Consider the following 10,811-nt stretch of genomic DNA (forward strand, 5'->3'; position numbering starts at 1 on the left):
TCCCGCTTCCCACGTGTTTTCAAGTACCTTCATTTCCGAGATCTTTGCATTCAATTCCACTGATACTCTCATTGATGGCGTTGAAAGTAATTCAACCGTCCATCGCACTATTGAGGCCACTGAGATTGGCTCTATAAATATCAACACTTTGGGGAATTGATAAGCACCAGCAAGTATGGCCTTCTCAAAGATAGTTTCGCAAACCTTACTTCTCTTTCTTCACTTTCTGAAATCTTCTCCCCATAATCTCATCCTCGCTCATAAACCTTTAGGCTTCAGGGCTTAATCTCAAGACTTGGGTAGGCCACATGGCCTAATCTCAGGTCCAACGACATGTCTTTGGTTTCTGAAAATCTGGATGAACTTGCTGGTCTCAGTTAAACCGAAGAACATGCCACGCTCCTAACGCGGCAGAGCCTGATTCTGAGGGGTCCCTCTTCTCAGACTGCTCGCGTGGAGCAAGAGGGAGAAGGGAGGAAGGCCACTTTGAGGCCGCCTTCTCTTCTTCCGCGGTCTACTTCCGGGGCCCAACTACGAGACTTCTGTTTTTCCCCTAGAGGTAGATGTGGTTGTGAGTCGCGCTCGCTCTAGATACCAACTCCATCCCCGAGGATATTCAACCAGAAGGGTTGGGATGAATTATTTCCTTCCGTTTTCCTCCGGTACAAATGAGAGCAGAGACGATTCAGATCGAAGGATGATCTGGGTGAAGAGAGGAAGAGTGCCAGCGGTATGGCCCACTTTGCTTCTCGCCACCACAAGATCCAGGAACTCTTAGAAGATCTGAAATCCTTATGTTTCTTTAAGCCACTTTTGGCTTTGTAATTGTAACTGTAACTATTTCCATTTGTACTGCTTTTGGCCGCAAAGCCACTCTATGAATGAATGTTTTGAGCACAAGTAAGAAATATTGTTCTAAAATAAGGCCTCATGTATAGGCCATCACGTATATTCTTAACACACATTGTCAAGGAAAAAATCACAACAAAAGTTGGCCTCAAAAGAAGTCCTGGAATTAATCAAAATAAGGCCACAATAAAGAAGCCTCATGTTACAGATTGTATAGAGTGTTGCCCCCTAGTATTCGTAGGCGAAGCCAACATATGAGACGAAGGCCACAAAATAAGGCCTGAACGTAGAGATAATGTGAGCCGAGGAAAACTATGATTGCCCCCCTATCTGGGACGAAGGTTGATCGGGTGGATCGTCGAACTCCCAAACACTAGGGTAATATTTCTTCAGGAATCGCCCATTGATGGGATTGCGATGGATTTCGCCATCCAAATCCTTGAGATGAAAAGCCCCGCGCTCCAAAATGCTGTGAATAACAAAGGGTCCTTCCCAGCGAGGAGTCCACTTACCGCGACAGGTCAATTTCTCGCCAAAGGGCAAGACAGCTTTCCAAACCAAGTCTCCTTCTTTATAACTGTGGCCACATGTTCGCTTATCATAGGCGCGGGCGATACGCTGTTTTTCCATCACTAAATTGTCCAGGGCCGCCAAGCGCTGCTCGTTTAAGTCCTCGTGTTCCTACCACATCGCCTGGACATAATCTTCACCTATCAGGTGGTGCTGATCTTGCACACGTAAGGAATGAACGTTGATTTCCAAGGGTAAAACTGCATCATGACCAAACATTAGTGCATAGGGTGTGGTAGCAGTGGGATTCCTCTTGGAGGTGCGATAAGCCCAGAGTGTCTCATACAAAGTGTCGTGCCACTGTCGAGGGTTTTCGATCAGCATCCTCTTTAACAGGGTAATAATAATCTTGTTGCTGGCTTCTGCTTGACCGTTAGACTAAGCATAATATGGAGTGTTGTGGATAAACTGGATACCGAAATCGTTGACAAGTTGCTCGACAGGACCCCCCATAAAAGCTGCCCCCCCTGTCTGAGACGAGCACCTCGGGGATACCAAACCTGCAGATAATGTTACGAAACAGGAACTGGCGAATGGTGGCACCAGAAGCCTCCTTCAACGGTTCAGCTTCAACCCACTTGGTAAAGAAGTCAGTAGCCACAATGATGAACTTATGTTGGAGGGAAGAATGGGGGTAAATCATCCCGATCAAATCCAATGCCCAGCCTCGCGTAGGCCAAGGCTTAATGATAGGTTGCATGGGAATGTTAGGAACATGCTGGACCGGACCGTGTGCCTGACAGTCTTGGCATCCTTTAGCAAAAGCGATACAGTCCTTCAAGATGCTAGGCCAATAATACCCATGTCTTCTGATGAGCCATCGCATCTTAGGCCCCGCTTGATGGGCGCCGCAAACCCCTGGATGTGCTTCAAGCATTAGTCGTTTTGCTTCGTGTCCATACACGCAGCGAAAATCTATGCCATCCTCCCTGCGTCGTCGCAGCTCATCGTCCCTGAGGAAGTAATTTAAGGCTAGAAAACGAGTCCTTTTGTCAGCTGTTTGGTCTGGCTGTTTGAGGTATTGGATCAATAGAATGCGCCAATCCACGTCAATAGGCTTGAGGACAGCGACGATTGGATCATTAGGAGGGTCAGGCCATACGAGCCACAAAGGCAGTGTGCGGCGCTTGACTTTCAGAATGCGTTCGCGAACTCCATATTTCAATATAATGCCTCTAGCCAACTGAGCGAGCTGATTCGCTGCGAAGTTGCGCTCGTGAGGGATGTACTCCAAACCAACGTAATCAAACTGATCCAGTAACTCAATGGCGCGATTCAAATAGGGGACGAGCAAGTAGCTCGCACATCTGTATTTTTCTTGAAGCTGATTTATCACAAGTAAAGAATCGCCGCGGACCTGAACATTTCGGACCCCTAGTTCCAGTAAGACTTCTAGGCCAATAATAAGGGCCTCGTACTCAGCTTGGTTGTTTGTACACTTAAACTCCAGTTGGAAAGAATAAGAGAAACGATCGCCCGCTGGGTTTTCCAGGACAATCCCCGCCCCTGCTAATGTTTCAGTTCTGGAACCATTAAAAAACAATACCCATAGCTGTAAGGAGACTGTGGCTTGATACCATATGGCATACTCTGGAATACGCGCCAAGTCTGGTTGGGTGATAGTTATGGGCGCTATCTCTAGCTCTCTTACCGTCGGGATATCCAAAGTAGGGTGGTGTGCCAGAAAGTCTGCGATGGCCTGTCCTTTTACTGCTTTCTGAAGGACGTATTGTAGCGAGAACTCGGACAAGGCCAATACCCATTTGCCAATGCGACCTTTAAGGATAGGTCGTGATAGCATGTACTTGACCAAGTCGGTCTGAGCGATGATGCAAGTAGTAAAAGATAACATGTAGTGCCGCAACTTGCATGTGGAGAAGTACAATGTAAGGCACAGCTTTTCCATTGGAGTATACCTGGTTTCACAGTCTATAAGTGTTCTGCTGAGGTAGAAAATAGCATGCTCGATGCCTTCTTCATCATCCTGGGCGAGCAGGCTGCCAATGGAAGCTTCAGCTGCTGATATATATAACTTCAATGGAAATCCAGCCCTCGGAGGAGCAAGCACAGGCGGACTCGCAAGGTAGGTCTTGTTTCTGTCGAAAGCCACTTGATGTTTAGGTTCCCACACGAACTCAGCCTGACCCTATAGTTTCAGTAATGGGGAGAAGGGCTAGATTTTACCTGCAGAGTTAGAGATGAAACGTCTCAGAAAGTTGATCTTACCTAGCAAACGCTGCAAGTCCTTCTTCATTCGTGGGGCGGTGGCATTGATGACCGCGCTTGCTTTGTCTTTAGGGACCTCGATGCCCCTCTGATGGACAATGAATCCTAGAAAATCTCTTGCTTGAACTCCAAAAATGCATTTGGCTGGATTCATCCTGAGCTTGTGTTGTCGCATGCGCTCAAATACCTTTCTAAGATCGGTGATTTGGTCACCCTTCTTCTAAGACTCCACCACTACGTCATCGATGTAGACTTCTAAGATCTTCCCCAGTATGTCGTGGAAGATCAGGTTCATGGCTCTCTGATATGTCGCTCCTGCATTTTTCAGTCCAAAAGGCATAACCACATATTCAAAAACGCCCGCGAAGCCGGGACAATGAAATGCGGTTTTATGTCTGTCTTCTTCTGCGACTGGAATCTGGTGATACCCTGCGGTGCTGTCCATGAAATATAATAATTCATGTCTTGCTACGGCATCTACTAACATATCCGCGACCGGCATGGGGTAGACGTCTTTAGGTGTAGCGACATTAAGGTCTCTGTAGTCAACGCATACCCTCATCTTGCCGTTCTTCTTGCGAACTGGCACGATATTAGATAGCCACTGATTTTACTTGGCTACCCTGATAATGCCTGATTTATGCATTTTTTCGACTTCCTCTTTGACGAGGACTTGGGTTTCGGAATTCATTCATCGCGGCTCTTGTTTCACAGGCCTCTTGTCAAGGAATGTTAGTAGTTGATGGCAAACTAAGTCCGGTGACAGGCCTGGCATATCCTCATACTTCTCCGCGAAGTAGTCTTTGAATTCATGTAATAACTCAATAAGCCTCTATTTGTCGCTAGGCTCTAAGTAAGCGCTGATGGCCACTTCCTTAGGCTCATCTGCTGTCCTGAGATTGACTTTCTCAGTAGGATCTCTGACTTTAGGAGGTGTATCGTCCAGCGCTGCTGGAGCGAGCTGAATATCGACCTCAACATCTTGTTCCTGGTCAGAGAGCTCCTCATGGACGACCTCTAAGGTCGCGACCCGATCATAGGCCTCTTTTTCCACTAAGTACGATGATAGTCTTTCGTACAGCGAGTGGAAGGCCTCTATCCCTCCTTCTGGAAGGTCGTAATCCATTAATCATTTAAGGGCTTGGGCATGGCGTGGCCAGGCCTTTCCAAGCCTTCTTTTGCGAGCGTCAGCCCCCACTGTGCCAATTCAAAGGCCGTCACCCCTGTGGGGTGGCCTTTATCGTCGATGCCACTGACCTGTAATGGAGTGATAGGCTCCAAATAGTACCTGGCATCTACATAGTTCGCGGAAACGGGGAATGGACGAGGATCTGCTTTAATCACCTCCGCTTTATCTGTCTTCCGGTTCTACATAACGAGCTCCTGATGAATAGTTGACGGAACACAATAGCTCCTATGGATCCAGTCTCGGCCAAGAATAGCACTGTAGGCCGCATAACAATCTGTCACAAAGAAAGCATAAACTCCTTCAGCTGGGCCAACCTTGATGCGCAAGAAAAGAAGTCCCAAGGTTTTTGTTACAGTCCCCGAGAAGTTCTTGAGTGTAAGGGATGTGGACTGGATCTTCTCCCTCTTGATTTCGAGCAAGTGCATGGTTCTGGTAGTGACCACATTAACGGCGACGCCGGTATCTACCATGATCTTGCTAGCCTTGATGCTACCAACGTCTGCAGTTATATATAGAGGTTTTATGTGCTGGACCATTGCAGGTGTTGGCTTGGTGAAGCTCATGAAGAATTCTTTGCTATGAGCATCCTCCATCTCAAGCAAAGCCTCTTCTTCTACAGGTGTCGTGATCGCTGATGTGATCTACAAGGGTTGTACACTATTTTCCTCAGCTTCAACGCATTCCTGAGAGACGACCGGCAATGCATACCGCACGGGAAGTACGTAAACCATGTTGCAAGACGTATCAGCCACGTCGGTTTCCTCCATATCATCATCTAGAGTGAGCTTGGGCTCTTTGGAAAGGGTGTCAGTGTTGAACTGCTTAGCCAACCAATCTACCAACGACTCCTCTGTAAGGCCTTTGACCTCACACTGCTCGCGTTCCTGTGTCACAGGTGTCTGTTTGAGTGAGCCTGGCTTCGGTTCCCCTTCTGCGCTGACCTTGGGGGAGGCGACCACTACACTCTGGACCCTTTTTGGCCTCCACTGTAAAGTCTCGGTAGTCTTTTCCTTGCCCCCCAGTCTCTTGAAAACTGAAGGTTTAGCTTCTGGTTCTTCGCGAAATAACCTACGCCTGACATGAGGTCCCCTTGTCGGCGAAGTTTCAGTTTGAGCTGGCGGAGGTATCCTTTCTTCGGTGATCCTGCAAAAAACACTGGGCTTATCTGCCCCTGTTGCTTGTTTCTGGAGGCTGCGGGGAGCCACTAATGGCTTGGTAGCGAGTGCCTCTATTTCCTTCTGATACTGCTCCGGCGATTTGACTAATTGCGAAGGCTTAATCAGGCCCTGATCCAGAGCCTCTAGAGCGCGCTTGGCTTCCCTAAACCTGCGTTGCAGTTTCCTTTTCCTGGAAGAGCTTATTTCCACTGCCTTCCCTTTTTCCCTAGTGTACCATTTTCCTTCTTTGACGGTGGCAGCCGGAGCAGGTGGGATGTAGGGCTTGGTTAGAACGTCCTTTCGTTCGTTCGTGGCCTTCTCCGCTTGCTTCTGATCGACCGCAGCTGCTTTCAGTTTCCTGAACAAGTTGGAGTCCTTAGAAGATGATAGCGACTCCACTCTCTCCTTTTCCCTTGGGCTAGAAGGCTGATAGTTCCGCGATGGCGAGGCCCACTTAATGGGCGGGAGAGAGCAGAATCGAAACGTCTACTCGACCTCTTCATGTGACACTTGGATGCCACACTCTTCTTTGCATCGCGATCATAGGATCACTGGTGAGGCTTTCCCCACTGATTTAGTTGTCCGCTGTGCAGGGGCCTCATCCTCAGTAGACTTTCCTTCTCCCCCTTGGTGCTTAAATCCAAGGTTGGTTTCCTCTGTGTCTGTTTGGACCAGTTCACATCGACCATATTGATCCCGGTGTCAGGAAAAGGCTTCAAATCTACAAGCGCTGTCGCCTATACTGGAGCTTCCACCTGCAAACTACCATTATTGAGCCATACCTGGATCTGGTCTTTGAGCTTCACACAGTCTGGGGTATTGTGGTTCCATAAGTTGTGGAATTTGCAATACTTCTTCCCTTTCAGCTGGTCCGGTCTAGGAAAAGGTCCAAAATCGGTCTTCACCATCTTTGCGGCGATCATCTCATCCAAGATCTCATGTGCCTTATTGGCATCGTAAGTGTATGTCGCGAACTCAGGTTTGGTGAAGGCTATGGATTTGAGTTTGACAGGCTCTTTGGATATTTTCAGCTGCTTCAGGGCTGGATTCTTCCTCCTGGTCAGCTCATAAGCAGCGACATCATTCTCCTCTTCCTCATTGTCATCCTGAAACACTTCCTCAGTGTGGTGATGGTAGTAAGGGTCATAGGTAGCTGGCTGGTAGCTCAGGGCCGCTACGGTGCGATGCTTTCCTGGCACATATGTCCCTTTAGACGCATTCTTCCTGGCGTTTGTTTCTCTGAGGAGATGTTCAAAGCTGCCTACCTCTGTGATGAGCTCTCCCATTGATTGGATCATACTGCCATGTTGCTTTTTCCGCTGGTGAGGTTCCAAGCCCTTGACCGCCAGCTTGACTAACTCCTTCTCAGGCAGGATGACATTCAGCTTGGCTTTCTGAATTTGGAAGCGCTGAAGATAGGCCATAGCAGATTCTGTAGGATGTTGGGCCATCTGAGTGAGAGAATCCAAGTCAACCTCAGGCTCAATGGCTCGAAAGGTTTCTCGGAACAGCTTTTCCATCGAGGGCCAATCTGCGACGGTCCCTGGCCGAAGTTTGGAAAACCACCTAAAGGCAACTCCTGAGAGAGAAGTGCCAAAGATCCTGCATTTGAGGATGTCATCGTTCTGGTACTGGCCGCATTGTACCCTAAACCTGGCCAGATGTGTAGCCGCGTTCTCTGTATCTTCTCCTGAAAAAGTAGAAAATATGATATTTTTATAACCCCTGGGAAAGGGCGCGAGCATCACATGCAGCGGGAAAGGTCCCTCATAGACCCCATCCACTTGGGTCCTAGGATTAGCCAGTCTGATCATCTCCTCTACCTCGTCGCGTCTCACATACTCCGGACCCAGAGGTGGAGGAGGAGGTGTTGCCACAATATGGCGGGCAGCCTGTAAGGGTAGTGCCTGGTTCAGAGCCCCAACTCCTTCTCCTACATGTACCACGTGGGTTGTAGCTGGTGGCTGAAGAGTTACGGCTGGGATGGGCATTTCTTTTGCCAAGGCTGTTATCTTAACCGGGTTACCCGTTTGGTCAATACCATAATAGCTTCTTGGTAGCTCCTGATACACATTTTCTGCCCCGTCGCTATCATATTGGATAAAAGTGGTAGAACCAGATGCGGTTCCAACAACCCTCAACGTTGGATGCTTCTGTCTGGTGGTCTGTCTGTTTGCCGAGGTGACCTTCTCTTTGCTGCCACTGATAACCAGAGCTTGCTCTTTACCTTTCTGTGGCGTAGCGCCAACAGTTGCGGCAGGTGTAGCGGTGCTGCTGCTAGCATTCTCTCGCTGATTAGGCGGTACGTACTTGCTAGAGCCAGATGGCTGGCCAAGAGACCCGAGGAGAGCATTAGGGTCCCCTAAATCCTTGTTTAGCACTTCTCTTGCTTGGTTCAGCTCGGCTCTCTGCATGGCCACCTCGGTTGCGAGGCTAGCGCCGTTCTTGCGAAGACCTGCCATATCTGAAGCAGTCTGCTGTGTTTGGTTCGCGATGGCCGCCATGATCTCCTTTTGGTGCTGACTATGCTCGCTAGCGACACCCATGACATGAGCCCTTACTGCACTTTCTGATTATGCGATCTGTTGTTGGGTATCTGTTGCATTTTGGGTGATGCGTTGGTCTAACTCGCGCATGCGCTGGTCCATCTTTGCTTGTTCCCTTTCAAAATCAGCGAGTATCTTCTTGCAGTGATTTTCAATGTTCTCCATGATGATCGCGAACCTCACCTCCGAGGTCACTCCTTCTGGAATAGGCTTTGCGACGAAAGCCTCTCTTCCTCCACTTTCCACTGTACTAGGAATAGCGATAGTGATAACATTGGCGGCAACGCCGGCTTATTGAGCAGTAACACTCTGGCCCTCAGTAGTGGCCGAGTGATTCTCTTCCCGTTCATTAGACATGTCAGATGATTGAGCAGGATGAGAGAATCGTTAAATCACTTGTTCTTCAGAAAGACCACGACAGTCCGCGCGAGAGTGAAGTCTGTAACTGGAGGTCTTGTGTCTTGAGCAGTTAGCTTAAACCTTTTGGTAAGGGTTTTCGCTCGACTTCCCACTGGCTGTGTTCACGAAGAGACACTATTACAGGTCCCACTGGGTGTACCAAAATGTTTGACGCGGAAACCAGTTGGCTTGCAAACTATCTCTTTTGAGCGTGTGTGCGCAGGAGTGCTAGCACCATAGGGTGCAGTCGTCGGGGTAGTCCCTTGACCTGACTTCTTCTTCAAGCGCTATGGACGAGGAGAGCACTAACCTCGTCACAGGGTTGTTCTCTAGCCTTTCGGGAAATGACTTCTTGCCTTACAGATAAGGACTTTGGGTGTGATCTCTTCGCGTCACCGAATCGATACTTAGTATTGTAGACTAAGCAGAGCAATCACCTAGGAAGTTTGGAGAAAGCACGGGTTTTGTTAAAGCGTGACTTTAGCTTGGCTGTGTTGCGAGGGTGTTAACCTTACTTCGCTGGTGGTATCAGTGGCAATAGTACTGGCAGTCGCCTCGCGAGGAGACTAGGACTGGAAGCACAGTCGCCGGGTTGATCTGGTGATGCTGACAATTTGCTCGCGAGGAGACTAGGACTGGCGGGCGGACACCGGGTTTCAACGAGGTTGAAGGTTTGCTCCGGGGAGGCTTTGTAATCTCTGGGATTAGTTGATTCGGAAAAAGGTCCTTTGTTCTGTCCTTGAACCCTAGTATTTATACCTAGGGTTTTGACTGTTCCTTGCTATAGAAGGATTAATTATTGATTGAAGTTTCCTATTCAATCTCTGCTACTTGATTCCAATAAGGTTTCGTTTTCCCTATGGACTACGGAATGGGTGAAGCTGTAACCCAAACCCAAGCAGGCTTATTTTTGGGCCCCAGGTATCGGCCCGCTATGCTAAATCTACTAAAAGATCTTGCTAAAATTACTTTTGGGCTCAAACACTATCTACATAGTTTTGAAGGTAAAGTCATACACGTGACTTGAGTGAGTGTTAAATGTTAACAAGTAAAACTGTAAAACAAAAGAAGTAGGGCATTAAAAAGTGAAAAAAATGAAGCAACCACATGAGTTTGAGTTGAGCGTGAACCACACACGGACCTAAATTAGATCCTTAACATGCGCTCGCTTGAAGCAACAGACTTTTTTTTTTGGTGTGTCTCCCACAAGACTGGAACCTTCCCCCACTTTCTCCAAATTTAGGGTTTCTCCAGGGTTTATCACACACCAATACCCCCTCAGACCCAAAAAAAAAGATAAAAAACAAAAAAAGCAAAATTCCAATTGCACTAAAGACTCAACCTTTCTGTTCGATTGATTCATCGATAGAGCTTCCCCCCAAATGGGTGGCTCCAATGGCGTCAGGCTCTTTTACTCGCTCGCTCGCCGCTCCACAACCTCCGTATTTCTCTTCCTCCTTTATACAATCGATTACAAACTTGAATCATTATCATTTTCATTCTAATTTCTTGAATTTGGATTGGTTTTAGGTATATGCCAGAGTGCTTGGAGGTGGTTATAGGATGTTTAACACTGGGATTTGCAACAATTCCAGGGTTTTAGGAAACTATTCTTCTACTACTACTACTACCAGTAATGGTATGTCAAGCACACACCTTTTTTTTTTTTTTTTCAGTTTTCTTTTTCCTTCAGTTCAAGAAATGGGTTCTCTACTTGGGTTTTAGCAAAGGGAAATGAAATGAAAGGAGGCTCTTGTTGAAATATTCGAGTTTATGGTGAATTGTTCTCAATCTAGTGATAAGCAGAATCATAGTTTTCTTATTCCTATCTGAATGGACCCATTTCTTTCTTTGCCAGTTTACAGAAGGTTTCCG

At 47.7% G+C, this 10,811-nt stretch overlaps 1 protein-coding gene across 1 annotated transcript; it reads right to left on the minus strand.

The window, feature by feature from the left end:
- Positions 1-1,530: 1,530 nt before the first annotated feature.
- LOC112191741 lies at positions 1,531-3,820 on the minus strand. The gene is made up of 4 exons (XM_024331143.1): positions 3,646-3,820; positions 3,336-3,528; positions 1,904-2,942; positions 1,531-1,797 (listed from the first exon to the last, which is right to left on the minus strand). Exons 1-4 carry the CDS (start codon positions 3,818-3,820, stop codon positions 1,531-1,533), a joined length of 1,674 nt encoding a protein of 557 aa, XP_024186911.1.
- Positions 3,821-10,811: the final 6,991 nt, after the last annotated feature.

The sequence above is a fragment of the Rosa chinensis genome, chromosome 1 (assembly GCF_002994745.2).
Source record: "Rosa chinensis cultivar Old Blush chromosome 1, RchiOBHm-V2, whole genome shotgun sequence".
In the NCBI taxonomy this organism is placed as follows: Eukaryota; Viridiplantae; Streptophyta; class Magnoliopsida; order Rosales; family Rosaceae; genus Rosa; species Rosa chinensis.